Source organism: Seriola lalandi, unplaced genomic scaffold (assembly GCF_002814215.2).
Source record: "Seriola lalandi dorsalis isolate HSWRI2012SDOR001 ecotype SW California unplaced genomic scaffold, Sedor1 jcf7180002054843, whole genome shotgun sequence".
NCBI lineage: Eukaryota > Metazoa > Chordata > Actinopteri > Carangiformes > Carangidae > Seriola > Seriola lalandi.
In genome coordinates this window covers 18969-36273 of record NW_019525396.1, presented here as the reverse complement: position 1 = coordinate 36273, position 17305 = coordinate 18969, and the positions used below count along the sequence as shown (strand labels likewise).

Below are 17305 nucleotides of genomic sequence, written 5' to 3'. Positions count from 1 at the left end.
ACCTACAGGGATCCACAGAGTCCTCACCAACATGTTGCTGCCCCTGCTCACACCACTGTGTCAGAATCATGAATACTCAGGTTACTGATGATGTGATCCAGACTGTGGATAAGACTCAGAACCAAGACACAGGTAGTCCTGTATGATCCTGATCGACAGGACCAGATCAGAACTCACATCAGAACCCGATCCAGACCAGTTCAGAGTTTCTCATTCACAGTTACCAGGAGTGAATATTGTTCACTGCACCTCCTCAATCAATCAATCAATCAATCAATCAATCAATCAATCAATCAATCAATCAATCAATCAAGAAAAAGTGAGGAAATAGCAGAAAAATAAACAGCAGCAACTGTGTCAGTCATCAAGCTCTCTGGCAATTAACACAAACTATTCATCCATAATATCATCAGCTGATTGATCTGTAATAATAAGGGAACAGAAGTAACGGTTATTGATCAACCTGACATGACACGACCAGATTCTCTCTCTCTCTCTCTCTCTCTCTCACACACACACACACACACACACACACACACACACACACACACACTCCAGACTTCAGTGTTTCCACACCGACTCACACTGACCTGCTCCTGCCGCGGAGGACGCAGAGGACCAGGGACAGGAGGCCGAGCAGGAGCAGCAGCAGCGGGGACATGTTTCCGTTTGTGTCCGGAGAGAACCGACCAGCACCGACACACACACTCACATTCACAGACACACACACACACACACACACACAGCGACAGACAAACTTTAACTTCAACACTAAACAACTCAGTCAACTCCCCACAGAGCTCACTGACTGTTTCCGGTAGCGACGCTTCAAAATAAAGTCCCTGACCACGTGGGCATGAATAAGTTGTTTTACGTCAGCAGATGTACTCACTAACTGACTCAGTAACTTGACTCAGAGTTTTCATTGTCAGTGTTTTTCTGCTTCAGCCAGAGAAGTGATTTGCTGATGATTAATTTGAGTGAACTACTTCTCATGAATTCACCATGGAAACACCCTGACATCATGACCTTATTTACACTGAGGTCCTTGAATATTTGTGATAATCTCAGACTGTCTGTCGTAATAGCTGATCAATAAGTGAATGAATAAATAAAAATGTTTCATATTCAGTTTACTGCTGTTACATCTGCTGAGAATTTAATTTACCAAAGTGAAGGTGTTAGAGCAGTTTTAGAATAAAATCCTGTAGAAGAAGAAAAATTATTTGTTTGTATTGATGACCTGAACGTGTCATTTCACAGACAAAATGTGTGTCGCTGAAACATTAATAAGATCGATGCTTCTCATTAAATCTTAGTTTTTACAGTTCAGACTTTTGATTCTAGTCACAGAAATAAGCTGAGCAAAATCAGATCAGTCATTAGATGAACTATATTATATTATATTAATATTGGTTTAACAATTCTTTCATGTCTCCCCCACATGTTGAGTTTTTGTCCTATGGACAGAGACGTCCAGGCTTTGTGTATTTGTACTTCAGTGTGGCACAGATTCAGAACTGCCCCAGATTAGGAGGCTTTAATTTTGAAAGTAAGCATTGTAATTTCCGGTTCGATCATTCCTTTTGGCTGCAGTCAGTGGTCCGTCGTGTCCAGGCTCGTGCTGTCCCGCTCTGACACGAGATAAGTAACACAAAATATACAAAATACACACACACACACACACACACACACACACACAGACACACACACACACACACACACACACGCACACTGAGATCAGAGCAGCTTCAGTCTCAGAGAGGAGCTGATGCCTGTTTTATCCATCATGTCGTTTGCCGCCATCTTGTGGCGGCAGGGTATCGTCTCTGACAGTTATCTTGACTTCCAGCTGTTGTATCTATAGTTTCTGTCATTTTCGCGGGTGTGACCGTGTCCCGTTGACAAATGGCCGGAGAGGTCAGCAGTTTAGTTTGGAGGCTGAGGACAATCCTGCTGATTAGCGATAGCCAAGAGCTAGCTGTCCCATGCGCGGCTGAGAAATGCGTGTTTCCTGGACAACAAGGATCCAGCTGTTGGTTCGCGGTACAACATATCCCATGATTCATTGCGCGCCGGCAATGAAAATATAATGGCAGCAAACATCACTGACAGAAAGTCTGAGGATTACACTGTTTAATGTAAGGATTGTTTTTCAGCTCAGTTCAACAGTTGACGGCACAACTGTTAAAACCAAGAGACTTGTGGAAAGTTACGTGTTGTCCAGGTTGCTAGGCGACAGGAGCCGCGCTGTGCGTTTCAACGGTAAAGGCGGGCAAAGAGAGCGTCTCATTTCGACTCAGCTTTCGCGCCGAGAGGCAACAACACCAGCAGCAAGTAAACGAGCTAATGACACGGATGTCTCCTCTCTGTGTGAGATCTGCTGTTGGTTACGGACAGGACAGGTTGTGTGCGATCAGAGCAGAGAGCTAGCTAGCTAGTTAGCAGTTAGCAGTGTAGCTCTGAACATGGCAGTTCTGTGTCTATGCTACAACTCCTGAAGACCGAAGTTCCCGCCTCTCCCCTGTGCTTCAACTGCAGACCTGAGTCAACACTGAGGCTGAAAATACACGATTCTACATTGTCATGGTGTCTTTGTCAGTTAATGGTAAATATGTTGAAGATTAGTGAAAAGTTATTTTTAGATATTTTCATCTATACTGCACATTTGATATGTTTACTGTCAGTTCAGAAGAATCATCCTTAAACTTGTTCAGACAGGAAGCAGCAAGATGAGACCTCCCCCCGTCTCCCCCACACAGAGACAAGCAGCGCAAAACCATGAGACAGGACAGGCCCTGAGTTTAAGAGACGTTTACTGCTGCTACTGTCATCTAAAGGTTTGTTTCAGTCCGATCCATATTTTAGTGGTTAGTGTTCAGCTGTGAACTACTGTCAGTAAAAGTCACCGCACGCCACTAAGTCCAGGTCTCTAGTCTGGGACTCACAGGACAGAGTCTGTCACACAGACTGGACTCTGTTTACACCTGGTCTCAAAATGAACTCTGCATCTGGATCATCTGGAGTACTCAGATCCTTTATTTAGGTCAAAGTACCACAACATCAATCCAGAAATACTGCAAATATTCAAAAAATACTATTACATTTATATGCAATTACATGCAAAATCATTCTGTAGTAGTACTGCACCGAAGTAAAAGTACAGTAAACATACTTCATGTAGTTACAGTGTCACAGTATCACTCATCCAGGTGATTGTGTAACTATGGAAACATTCAGAGCTCGGGCTGACCTAGCAACAGTGACTCATGATATCATCATCATCATCATCATCATCATCATCACTAAAACAGACATACATAACATGACTGTACACAAGCCACAGACCATCAGAGAGGGGGAGGAGGAAGTCAAAGTACTGACACTACACAGTACTAACAAGGTACTACACAGAAAAAGTATCTGAGTAGAATGGCTTTGAATAGAAATGTACTGAAAGTATTCAACATATTAAAATAAATGGGACTTCCATGGACAGTGAGGAAGAGTAACAAATGCTGGATGAGGCGTTTAAAGCCTGCTTGTTTTCCTCAGTCTCCTCTGGATGAACTGCAGTAACCTCTCAGTGATGAGCTGCATTCAGGCGTCAACAACACAGCAGCTTTTCTCTCCTGAGCCGGGCTCTCCCTCTGAACCTCACTCAGCTCTGCTGTCAGGCCCGAACAAAAACCTCTGTTCAACTGGTGTGTAGTAACGCAGCAGAATCACAGCCGGCACTCGCTGCTCAAAGAGCCTCATTCACTTCCCTCATGACAAACAGAAACAGTCAGTGCCTGGAGCTGCAGCAGAAAAAAACCTACCTCTGAATGTCACTGGATTGATTTACTGCTCATACTCTGATCCTTCTAAACTCAAACTAAAAGTCAGTCCAAACGTCCCCCTTCACCTGAATTTATGATTGAGGCACAGTGATAACTCATCATTAACTCTGTGTCCATATGTTATTAGTCCTTTTCTTTAGATATCAGCATCTACAGTGTGGTAAAATCTTTTTTTTTTTGGAAGAAAAAACAATGAATTAAGAACTGAATTAACATTTCTTTATTTTATCACATGTACTCAATGAGCATTCTTGAGCAGCATTGTTTTGAACAGATCACTTATCACTATAGACTGATATTGTAATGACACACACACAAACTACAGTTAATGACTTTACAAGAAGTCACACCATTTCCCTGAAACCTCACTCTACAAACCTGAAAGTGAAAGTAAAATTTCTACATTTGCCACACCCTTACTGATAACTGCTTCCCACCCCTTTGTGATGAATGCTAAAGTTTTTCTTACTTTGATTTTAAACTTCTCACGTTTTAATTTCATTGGCTGTTCAAATGATCCAACATTTCACTAAAAATCAAACATTACACTAAAGTTTAAAAACTGAATCCAAGCATCTAGCGACCCCTTAGATTCACCAGGTGACCCTTCGGAGTGGCCCGACCCCTAAGATAAGACAAGGCAAGATAAGACAAGATAAGATAAGATAAGATAAGATGTACAATTAGAAATTGTGACACACAGTTTGCTGCAGAACTGCAGCCAAGATCTGAGATATTTTAAGGTCAACAACCTCAAATATTGAACTCTTCTAAACTCTTCTGATTATTCATCTATTTAACATTTCATTTATTCACCTCCTCTGTTCACTGACATTTTATTCACCACTTCATTCAGATGCTGAATGTAGTCGCTCTATCTGTTGTTCATGAGTCGTGTGAAGGAATTTCAGCATTAAAATCTCCTGAAACTCAGTGAGCACATGAACACAGTGACGCTGTGCACAGCTGGATTCACAGCTGGATCCTGGTCTGGAGTAGGTTTGTTTGCTGAAACTTTAACAAAAGACTAATATAAAATACAACTTCAGATTAAAATACCTTTATACTTTATACTACTATAGTCTTTTCCTATACATCTCAGTATAAATCATGTGATCATACAATGGTAATATGTATGATTTTCTGTAGAGCACTGAACAATGAGAGATTTTTTCTTTTACATTTACAATAAACAACAATTTATTATTTGAAACCCACATCTAACAAGAGCCTACCTGGTATCAAAATCAGCAACTCATGGCTAAACAAAATAGTTGCAAGAAAACATTACACCTGGGAACAGGCCAGCACGTGTGAGGCTAAAGCTAACTAGCATTAGCTTAACACACAACTTTAAGCGCAACTTATGAATAAAATTACTATTCCTGTACATAAACATCTGTAACTTTCTTAGAACATGTTACTAGTACTTACAGTTAAAATGCTACTGACTGAATCAAAGATGAGTTTAAACTATTAAACACAGCAATATAATGATAATAATAATAATGATAGTTGCAGCTCAAAAGTATTTTTCTTTTCTGAGGCCAGTATGATGAGCGGAGAAAACCCTATCGCTGCAGTTGCACTATTAACCCACTAGATGGCTCCACATGCACATATATATATATATATATATAACATCAGTTTATGTCTTTTGTAGAGGTAATTTCTAACGGTTACACTAGTATATATTAAATCTTTATTGGCAAATGTATTGGAAACCCAATTACCGTTTTTTTTATGGTGTAAAATAATAATAATAATTGTAAAAATAATATTATTGTGAATTATATTTTTACAGTTACAACTCCACACACTGCAAACTCAATGAATCAGTTACACCTAATGACAACAGAAGTGTCTCAGAGGATCCAGAGGTGATGATCACTTCCAGACATTTTTTATTAATTTTTCATTTAGCATAAATCACATGATTGCCTTCAGTCCAGCAGTGCAAGTCACAACACACAGTGATAACTCATCATTAACTCTGTGTCCATATGTTATTAGTCCTTTTCTTTAGATATCTGCATCTACAGGTAAAATCCAACCAGAGTCCCACAAAGAGCTGATGGACATTAACACTCAGGTTCAACAGAAGCAGCTCGAGCATGATGTTCATTCACAAACGAGTTTTAAAACTTCATTGAAACTTACATGAACACACTTTCATTAAAAAAATCATTGTCTGAGTTATTGGTGGATTGGACGAAGAAAATTTATAGAAAAAAACTAACATTAAAATATGACAGTGATGTATGGCAGAATAATACATTTGGATAGAAATGATAAACTGATGACATGATTAACATCAACATAATTACAACCATATAATGATCCTATCCAAAAACAAATACATAATTATTTATTTAATTTCACTCTTATACTTTATGAGATAAAATGCATGAATTAATCTTCCAGTTAAAGAATGAGAAGGTGTGTTAACATCTAAAAATCTAATAATGAAACTGAAGAAGAAAATAACAAAGTAAATCATCAGGTAAGTTTCATTGCTGTGTTTTATATTTATCTTCCCATTAACATATAAATTCAAGAAAATAAAATGGTCATGTGATGAAACTCATAATGTTTAAAGACTTTGAGACTTATCTTATTAGCAAGCACAGCTAACAGGGCTTTACATAGAGGAGCTAAAATTACTGTTATCTACTACAGAGACACTGATGAACTCTGTCTACTGGTGATTGTTTCACATGATCTGGTATCAGAAGGTATCAACTACTGAACCAACTGCTCACATTGTTGAATATCCCCTTGACATTGGACTTCATCTTCTCCAGTCGTGACTTTTCTTTTCCAGTGAGATCGATTCCCTCTACCACCTTCTTCAAAAGAACTGCTCCCTCTCTTACACTCTGTAACTCTTTAATACGCTGCTTAAATCCAGGTTTGGCCTCATGTTCCTCTGTCTGTATCAGGAGATCAATGTAATCTGGAGTAGACAAAGGATCTGGATGAAGTGCAATCTCTCTCAGACGTTTCAGGCATTTAATTAACGTTCCCATGATTTCTACAACTTTCCCCTGCACCTGCTCATATTCTAATTCCAGTTGTTTGATGATTTTCTCTGCAGTCATCTTCTTTCCCAGCGCTGCCTCATATTCGCTCTTCAGTTCCTGATACGTCCTCTTCTCTGTTACACGTTTTGTGTCCCATCGGTACGTCATGTTGAAATGGTCAGTCCATGGACACTTTCCTGTGCACACTGTGCAGTTTCCATTTTTCATTGCAGAACACCGTATTTTAGCCTCATCTCTTGGTATCTTACAAGGATAATGGCAGGTATAGTTGCACCCATGGCAGTTGGTGACAAATTTTCCTGGTTCAATATTAATCTTCTCAGATTTTTCAATTGGCACTTCATATTCAAAGTCCTCATTCTCCTTCATGTGGGTCTCGTGGTTTTTGAGTGCAGCTTTCGTGTTGTTTATTTCCTCCAATTTTGACAAACCTTTTCGAATCATTGGCTGCACCCCTTCAACCGTCACCCCAAGCTGTTGACGCTCTTGGAGAACCTCCTTTGTCAGGGTCAGACTCTGGGGTTGCATGGTGGTTAGATGAGTGAAGAATGTCTTCATGCTGACTTTCCCCATTTTCCAGAACATTTGATCAAAGTTGTCCTCATCATTTTTGGCTCCTGTATTTTTGGCAAAAACCACAGAGTTGTTGAATTTGAAATGGAGAATAGACCCATCTGGGTTTCTAGCACATGGTATCTCTGCAGCTTTGATTGCCTCCAGGACTGGGGGTGATTTGCCATCAGCAAAGGTGACCAGAGCCATGATGTTGCTGGCAATGTCCTTCCCAAAAATGGAGAGGATGGCATCAAAGATGTATCTCTGTGTGTGTGTCAGACGGGCTAAAGCAGACTGTACCACAAAGCACACTGCGTCAATGCTGTCAATTCCACCCCTAACTGAGAAAAACTCTCTGATTTTCTCTGTGATTTCTTTGTCTTGTTTGATTCCTCTCGTGTCTCCAAACCCTGGAGTGTCGATGATTGTGAGGGAGTAAGGAACTTGGAAACCGTCTGTGTGGTAAATCTGATAGGCTGTCACCTCTGAGGTCTGACTGCATGCTTGTGTTTTGTTAGTTTCTTCATTTATCAGTTTAAATCTCCAGTTGTCATCCCAGTCGACTCGTAGAATGTAGTTGATCATGCCGTTGATGAGGGTGGTCTTGCCAGATCCAGTGGCTCCAACAACCATGATGGTTTTGTTTGATGCATTTTTGGTTGGTGCCTTTCCAAAAACCTTTTTGTTGAACTGACGAACTCCTGCTGGTTTCAGATTAAGTAGGTAGACTGGTGGATCACCTGGGAGCACAGTGCACTTCTTTTTTTCCAGTGGTTCTTTCTTAGTTTTAATCTTGAGTTCTTCACCAGGGAGACTGACTCCAACACCAACATCTGTGCACATCCTGATGGAGTAGATCGTATCCTGTTTCAGGTTGGTCAGAGTGAATGTGTACACCTCTGTCCCTGTCTTTTTGCTCTGCCATTCATTGCTCTTCTCTTCCTTGAACTCAATGATGTATCCTTTAACAGATTCACACTTTTGAACAGACGGGACGCTCCATGTCAGAGTGATAGAGTTTTTTTTCACTTCAGTGTCTTTTACCTGAGTTGGTGGACCAGCCGCTGTGAAGGTTACAGCACTGCAGACATCGCTGCTGACAGCGTAGCTGAGTTTGCCCACAGCTGTGGCTCTGATCTCATACTCAGTGTCTGGCTTGAGTCCTGACAGAGTTACTGCCTTGTTCTTCTTCAGTGGTTGTGATGCCCACTGAGGGTCCTGTTTCTGTTTGATTCTGTATTCTACTCTGTTCTCTACAGTGGCAGAGGCTGGTTCAGACACTCTAACTGTTATGCTGTCATGTGAAACAGCAGTAGCTGTTGGGCTGGAAGGTTTTGATGGAGGAACAAAGCAGACTGGTTCATCAGACCCTTCTTCATATATGAAAATACATGCCCCAGGATGACTTCCATCGTATTTTGATGCAGATATGAATTTGGTGTCATCACTGGAGCTCAACTTCTTCAGTTCTTCAAACAGTTGTAGTTGTGTCCTCATTGTCTGTCTGGTTTCAGTGGAGAGCCACTCTGTGTTTCTGGTCTGTAGATCAGAGGATTCTCCAGCAGTGTCCACCATTCCTGCTGGTTTCAGATGATTGGACAGTTTGACCAGGAAACTATCAGGCTGGTCTACTGAGGTAAATGCAAAGCACACCACATTTCTGACATCTAAATCAGACAAGAGGTCATCCAGCTTGTCGTCCATCTTCACACCTACTTTCTCCAGTCGCTTCATAAAGGATTTCAGTGTATCTGATTCCCTCCCTTTGGTTTTTAGCCACTGATCCATGTCTTTGCTATTGAATGGTGACTTCTCATGTGCCTTAAGGATGTCCTCCAGGGTACTCTCCTCTTTCCCACCCCCTCGGATTGAAGGAAGGACTGACCCGAGCTTCTGCATGAAGTCAAGCTTGTACTGTTTGCACATCTGCATCAAATCCTGAACCTTCTTTTCCACGGCAGGAAATGTTGTTGCTGTGGTGTCTTTCAGTATGTCACTGCATCTCATCTCTGTCTGGTTTAGAATCTCGATTGTTTCTGATGAGTTTCTGATGAGAGCATTGCTGATGTCTCTTTGGAGTCTTGCTGCTCTTGAATCCAACCTCACCAGAGGGTAGAGCCACACCCTGAGTGGCACAGCATGTTCTCCATTCTCTCCCAGCATGTTGGGAAGGTTTCTGTAAACACTCACAGCGTCACTGAAGGACGTTGGGTTGGAAGGTAACTTGAAGTCTCCATGAAATGTGCAGCTAAATTTTTCAACTGCTGCTTTCTCTTCTTCGTTCATGTTGAGTGATGCCTCAGCATTTGCTGTGAGGAATTTCAGCTTATTGAAGGTGAGGTTCGCCTCCCCCTCCACTTGTTTCTTATCCTCCTCTGAGGATGATTCTCTGTCAAACACAAAGTAAGCACCAGCTCCGTACAAGATGGCTGTGACAACATGCGTGGCTGTGTTGTCCTCAAACACATTGGGATGAGATACCTGTCCATGAGCCAGGTGAGACATCGTTAATGTTTCAAACTTTGTTGTTGTTTTGTACTGAAGAGTCATCCTGGCTTGTTTGTGAGATTTCTTTGTGTCTTGGAAATATTTTGCTGATCCTCCCACATTCACCAGTCCTCCCAAGAGACTCAACTTCAGAGAGCCAGAGATCTTTAATAAATTTGACTTCTCCTCAATCGAATCTGATGTGGTGACATTAAATTCAGTGTTATGTTGAGTTTGTACACTTGTATTATTTTGTAGCTGATCAAGATCCCACAGAGTTATGCCTGTTGACAAATCAATGATACAATGTTAATCAACAAAGACTTGAAATACTACAGTTTAAACTTATATGTCTAACATTAAGCATCGTTATCTGAAATGACATGTAAATCAGGTTCTGTTAGTATGTCACAATAGTTTTTAAAGGTTTTGTAAGTGATCATTACTGCCACTAGATATCACACTAGACCACCAGCATCTCAGACCAAAACAACTGCCTCAACAACACCCACCATCCCCCTTTCTATTTCCAGCAAGGTGTTATGAAGCCCAAGGAAAGTGTCCACTAATCACACAATGAGAATAACAACTGAATAAAGGTACTCTGTGTACATGAGAGCCAACAAAAGACATGTAACATCATACACCCATCATGTTACTTATGCATCGAGGAGAAAAAAAAACAGTTTGAGTCAAGCTGGACCCTTAAGAAGTTCATAGGGTTCTCCTCTCAGTAACGCCAGACAAGTATTGGCTCCAGGGTCGGATTGGTGAAGAAATTCAGCCTTGGAGTGATCCACTGGGACCGGCTGCATGAATGGGAGTTGGCCAACTTGATGGACGTTATGATCATCCACCGGCTGACCAGGGTCAGTAGTAGTAGTAGCAGAAGTCAGTTCGACTGTGATCTGGTCTTATCTCTTTATTTGTCAGAGGCCTTTTTAGCTGAAATTTTAATTCTTCAGTAGAGGAAATTCTGGAGGGTCACTTTCAGCTGAACACTATGTACTGCATTGTGTCAGCTCGTGTGATGTAGTCCCTGTGTCTTAATAAATGTAGGTAGGAATAATGGTTTAACAAGGAGACACTCACATACACTAACATGCCAGCTACCAAAACAAAGACCAGAGAAGCTTGGATCCTGACACACAGATGGGATGCAACTTCATTCTCTTCTCAGGATGCCAATACGCCACTATATTAATGTTTAGAATCTCGTTTAAAGAACCTTTAAACTGAGTATTGGTTTATTTATTCGTGTATTCATGTTAAGATTAACTGAGACACTCAACACATCCATCAGGGCCTACCTGGAATAAGAACATCCTTCCGGCAGTCATACAGCATGCCGAGCTGGAATGGTCTTCCCAGGGCTGCAGTCTCTATGGTATCATCACCATATGAGGCCATGGTGTCGATAAATTTCAACTGAAAAACAAAACACAAAATGTACTTAATTATTAGAAGCTGTAACTAAATAGTCCTATGATGCTTTAGATAAAGTATGTTATTGATCTTCAAAGGGAAATTGCAGTGTTGCAGCTGCAATTAAAGAAAACCCCAAAACACATATAATTACATTTAAAATAAACTGAATAAAAACAGAATTTAAGATGTAGCGCTGACTGTGCAAAATAAATGAATAATGTGCATTTTATTTTGCCACTTAGAGGGTAAATTTCCTCTAATGGCACAGAGGGGAGTCACTGGGGTGGGCAGGAATGACTTCCTGTACCGGCCCTTATTACATCAGAGCTGAAGGAGCCTGTTGTCTGACAAGTAGTTTGTGTAGGGGATATGAAGTCTTCCATATTGTTTAACAGTTAATGTATCAACCCTTTCTCAACAAGCAACTTCAGGGGTTCCAGAGCCGCAGCACAGTTCCTTACTGTCATTGGCTCTGATGCTGCTGCCCCAAGAGATGGTTGCAAAGAAAATTGTACTTGCAACAACAGACAAAAAGAAGACATGCAACATCTTGCTGTGCAAATTAATGGACCCAGGCTTCATTAAGAAGTATAGTTTGCTCTGTCTCTTCCTGCAGACAGTTTCTGTGTTACACTTCCAGTCCAATATGTTGTCAAGGTAAAAGGCCAGGTAGATGTAGACCTGCACCACCTCCACTTCTTCTTCCAGAAGGGAAAGAGTGCGCAACGTAGTTCTTGTCCTAGTCCACTGTCTCTTTTGTCTTGGCCACACCCCACATCTGCAGAGTCATCTGAAACTTCCTGCAAATAACAGGACCCTGACTTGTACAGGAAGTCTGATAATGACTTTGAAACAGATAATAAAAAAATAAAAATAAAAGGCTAAATTCTTTGGAGTTTGAACCAACAGAAGGCTACACAAGAAAAATACAGCTGCAACGCTGTAATCTGACAACTTCAGGCTACAATCATCATTGAGTTTGTTTTCTATGAACAGTACATTAATAACATGCTTCAACGTCACTTAAAGGCATGGTCATCCACCAAGGGAGGAAAAATGCCTGAATGAAAGAGTACAATGTCCCCGCATGGAACAGTACTTGTTAGGAAGTAGCTCAAGTCAGTTGGTTTAAATCCAGTGGTGGGCTGAGCACCACAGAATATCAGTACCCCTGCTATAGCTGAATGAGGAACTGGCACACAGAATAGTGGACATCATGAAGCTGCTGAACAGCAGGGACAAATCAAGCAGACTAGGAAGGAAACATGCAGTGGACAGAAAACAAAGGTTACATGGCCATGGGATTCTGAAGTCGAGGAATAGCGTTGCATCAATGAGGATATCAATTTTGGTAGGATTGAAGGGTACAGTGTCCACCCTGAATCTGGTTCTGTTGGAGGTTTTTTCCTGTTAACAGAGATTTCTCCCCACTGTCACCAGGTGCTGCTCATTGCGGGAACTGTTGAGTTTCTCTCTAAAATATTGTCAGGTCTTGACTTTACCCAGTAAAGGGCCTTGAGATAATGTCTGTTGGGATTTGGCACATATACAATACAATAACTGTTTCAAATCCCTGTTGGTTTGGCTAGTTAGAAACATGAAACTTGGCCAGATAACTGTAAATTTTGTGCATGTGCCCGACTTATAAGGGGCACCACAAATGTGTAACTGTGGATCCGGTCGGCAGAAATTCACCAAAATTGCTGTGAATGATTGTGGGGCAAGTATTGACAAAATCTGAAGTGCCAAATAAATTGAGGCAAGTGGGCGTGGTCTTTCACATAATTCAAGATGCCTTTGAGCAATCTTGAATTAACTCACTGGAGACATCCAATGCCATCTCCTTAAAATACAAACCAAGCTTCATCTGATGAAAGGGGGACAAATGGTGGAACTTTGAGAGCATCATTTTCTGAAATGCTGCATACATTGAAATCATGAATAACAAGACTCACAACAAATCCTCTAAACCAGTGATTCTCAACTGGTGGGTCCTGACCCAAAAGTGGTTCAGGACAGCTGGTCAAAATAAATAAATAAATAATATTTGATGCGCATCTGATGTTGGAGCTGTCTTTTATTTGAAAAATATATAGTTTTACAGGCATACATCAGAGACGTGTGTAGCCTAGCGCCGTTGCCATAGTAACCATTATTTGATTGTGTCGATGTTTGGAGGCAAGATGGCAAAGCGTAAATATGACCTGGGATATTTAAAATGTGGATTTTCGTACATCGAGGATAAAAAGGGACAGAAACCCCAGTGTGTGATATGTAGTGAAGTGCTTTCAAATGAGAGCGTGAAACCATCCAAACTGAAGCGGCATTTAGAAACAAAACATCCCGCATCCAAAGACAAGCCAGGCAGCGATATGCATAGTGCAATATCAAATTTGGTTTCCTTATTTATTTTGTGCAGTTTTGAAATTTAATTTAATTTAATAAACTTTTGTACATGAAATTGTCATGTTCCTCCTCAGTTTCTTAATGATATGTTCTGAAATGCACTTTTAAATATGTGTATTTATGTTTTTAAAAAGTGACGTGTTTTTGAAGACTATTTTTGAAAAATAAATTTGCTTGGTTTGAATTCTTTAAAAGTGGGTCACGACTTAATGACCAGTGGAAAATGTGGGACCCGGGGTGAGACCAGTTGAGACCCCTGCTCTAAACTACAGGCTGTGCTCTCCATACTAGAGAAATTCAGAAAATACATTTCCTGTTTATTATTGCAACATAAAAGTTCTCTCTCACGTTTTATCACCAGCTCTGTTTCTGATTAAGACATTGATGATGCATTTTCACTGTTACCTACACAGAGACTCTCTGACACTGACACTGACACACACACACACACACACACACACACACACACACACACACACACACACACACACACACACACACACACACACACACACACACACACACACACTGTGCTCTTAGTGACAATGGGACAATGGAGAGAACTAAACGTTCAGGTTGTGGTCAAGTGTTTTTCATGAGAGCGGAAACACAAGCTGTTGTTCAGCGGGCCACATTTCCTGAGCTAGTGTCTTGATGCACGTACACTCACAATGCAAAAGTGGCCTGATCATTAACTAAGAAAGAAATCAAATAGAATCCCTTTCAGTAATAAAGCCAAGTGGTTCATTTGAGTTTCTGTGCAACACAAGCTGCGATATTAACAAACGTGAACAGTTTTCTACAAGACATCATGTCAGCTGTCTGGAGTATAATTGGGTTAATGACATCTCTTACATCACGGCACTTTTTAACTCTTTTAACAACTTCCTGATCCACAGGCTGTTCATGAAAGGATTTTTTTAAATAGTCGCAATGTAAAATATAATTCACACCACAATTTGGCTGCACCAGTTCACCAGTCCTCAGAGGGGATCTTAAACAGTTTACATTGAAATCGATCACAGAACCCAAACAGGTTCCCATTTGTCCTCTAACACTGCCATGTAGTGGACTTTTAGACAAACACCACATTAAATGAATTGATGTTGAAGTTCTGTTTCCTTAATAAGTAGAAGTCTTTAAGAAATGCAGATTCTAATAATGTCGATATTATGTGTATGTCAATATGATTATTAATAATTTCAGTACCTCTAGACCTCATTTCATTGTTAAACATGTCAGACAAAGACACTAAGAACATGAATACTTGTAAGACTAAGGAAATCACACAGCTTTGTTAATGCCACTAAAATCACATCAAGACTGAAAACTGAATTAAACTAACAGCTCAGTGTGTTCAGGTACTTACCACTGATCAGGAGGGAAAGAGAGTTGTCTGCTTACTCTGTAGCTTCTTTATATTGTCTGCGCGCACACACACACGCACACACACGCGCACACACACACACACACACGCACACACACACACACGCACACACACACAACAGTAATGACTTTACAATAAGTTTCCCCCCGAAACCTTCAAACCTGAAAGTGAAAGTAAATTTTCTACATTTTCCACACCCTAACTGATAACCGCTGTAAAACTCAAGGTTATTTTCCACAATGTTTCATCAGTCATTAGCATGTTGACTATCCACTGTCCATACTGTATCCACTCACATTTATTATTAACTGATTATAAAATTGAACGTGGTAATGAACGTGTTGCATGACGGACGGCAGGAAGTCGACCACTGAACAAACAACCAGGTTTTAAAAAAAAAAACAACAAAGAAAGAGGAAACTTATTCAACATGACTGATGTTCAAACATGTTTCTGTCTCCATTTTATTCATAATTTTGCTTTTTGTTCAAACAGTCGTATTATATTCAGGCCAGTACTGCATTTAGCATCATGCTAACATCTGACAACAGGCTACTCTGAATGTGATTGGACAGTGAGCGGTGTAGGCAGAGCTATGAGCACACCTGGCAGGTACATGAACACACAAACTCACAGAATGAGAGGAGGACAGTAAAAATCTGTACACGGTCATTAAAGGTCATTTCAGAAGAAAGTCTCAGTCTTAACTAAAATAAAATAAAAACTTTGGAGGGTTGATTTATTTTCTTTTGATTTTTCATGTGATTCTGTGAATTAAATCAAACATCAACCTCGACTTCTGTAGTTTAATCATGAATTAACACCAGGAGAGGTGAGTGAAGGGAAAGTCTACATTTTAATGAAACGTTGCCGTCTGTTGCTGCATTTAATACTGTGACGTTCAGGTTTGTTCAGAGAAGTGATGACTCAGCTCTTTAATCATCTTAGTGATCTTGTTGTTTTAGTTTCCCCCCAACAGCTGGGTCCTGTCTCACATGGTCCAGTGTTTAAAACACAGATTTCTACTCTATTTAAAAACATCACCCTCAGATTCAACTGTGCAAAATAGTCACAAAACTGATTCCCATCAACCCTCTGGCTGTTACAGGAGAAAATCAAGCTTAGGGAACATAGCTCCATGAAACACCACCGTGGTTGAATGTAGGGCAGAATTCAGCATCTGGTCCACAGGAAGTGTCAAAATAAAAGTTCAGTTTAAAGGCATTCACACGGGGGTGTTGGTGTAAACATGACGACGGGTCCAGAAACCTCACGAGCTCTGAACAATCAGAGGAGAAGAAGAAGAGTCAGAAAGAGAAAGTAAAGCACCGTCCTGCCACTGATCCGAGGAGGAGTCCATCCCTCTCCCACTCACAGGAAACAGGAATCAAACCTGTGGCCTCTCCGAGTCTCTGACCTCCCTGCAGTAACATCACAGGAAGGCTGCAACTAACCACCACTTTCATTTGTCTCTGAATTTGTCAAAAATGACGACAAATACCCATAAAAGCGACACGATTCGTCCCAAACACGAGGGACCAGCTGACACAGCAGGTCCTCCTCTCTGGATGTTTGTATCTGTACAGGTGTTTTTGTTCATCTGCGACGTCGGCTCAGGTAGATGTGTGCAGAGCACGAGGTCACCTGAGGCCGTGCACCTGACAGGAGAGTGAGGAAGACGTCTGTCAGTTGTGTCCTCTTCTTCTGTGGTGGTTTAATGGCAGCGACTGGAGACTCACCCACCTGCTGTTTATCTCCATCAGTCGCCTCACGTTGACAGCAGCAGAGGAGGGAACCAGACGCCGCTCAGGTTTGACCTCAAAGGTTCAGACTGGAGCGACGACACTCGACTGATCAAACTGCACTTTCCTGAGAAGAGCTCTACTCATCAGAAACAAGTGAAGCCACTTGTGTGGATCTGATCACAGCTGGACTCATGCACATGTGGTTGGTATGGAGACTGATGAGAACTAATCTGAGCCCGAGGAAACCGTCCACCAAATTCAGGACGTGGTTTCTGATCATTGGTGATTCTGGTCAACAGTTTACTGAGATGTTTTATTAAAGGATGAGGATTTTAAGTTTCAGATCATAAGGCTTGATTTTCTGCTGTGTAGACTCCTCGGAGGTTTTCGTGGGCATCTGTCATCATTTTT

The 17305-nt window shown here is 41.0% G+C and overlaps 3 protein-coding genes across 6 annotated transcripts in view; all 3 read right to left on the bottom strand.

The window, feature by feature from the left end:
- Positions 1 to 807, bottom strand: part of cyp7b1 (cytochrome P450, family 7, subfamily B, polypeptide 1) — a 12166-nt gene extending 11359 nt beyond the window's left edge. The window contains exon 1 of one of the 2 annotated variants that reach the window (XM_023426869.2): positions 591 to 807. In XM_023426869.2, coding sequence (XP_023282637.1) covers positions 591 to 661 — 71 coding nt within the window. In that variant the 5' untranslated portion in view covers positions 662 to 807. The remainder of the gene's footprint in view (positions 1 to 590) is intronic. The other variant, XM_023426868.2, reaches the window with a different exon arrangement.
- A 4896-nt stretch (positions 808 to 5703) lies between these two features.
- LOC111670230 (uncharacterized) lies at positions 5704 to 15368 on the bottom strand. Of its 2 annotated transcripts, XR_002761844.2 has the most exons (4): positions 15132 to 15368; positions 11239 to 11356; positions 6520 to 10212; positions 5704 to 6358 (listed from the first exon to the last, which is right to left on the bottom strand). XR_002761844.2 is itself a non-coding variant. In XM_023426867.2 (3 exons), the coding sequence occupies exons 2-3, from the start codon at positions 11336 to 11338 to the stop codon at positions 6581 to 6583; spliced, it is 3732 nt and encodes a 1243-aa protein (XP_023282635.1). In that variant the 5' UTR covers positions 11339 to 11356; positions 15132 to 15368; the 3' UTR covers positions 5704 to 6580. The 2 variants fall into 2 exon arrangements, 1 of the variants encoding a protein (XP_023282635.1); XM_023426867.2 differs by having other exon boundaries at positions 5704 to 10212.
- Positions 15369 to 15584: 216 nt separating this feature from the next.
- The window catches only part of LOC111670229 (armadillo repeat-containing protein 1-like), a 7639-nt gene continuing 5918 nt past the window's right edge, over positions 15585 to 17305 (bottom strand). For both annotated transcript variants that reach the window (XM_023426865.2, XM_023426866.2), the window contains exon 7: positions 15585 to 17305. This exon is cut by the window's right edge and continues 693 nt beyond it. The gene's annotated coding sequence lies outside the window, so the exon portion shown is untranslated.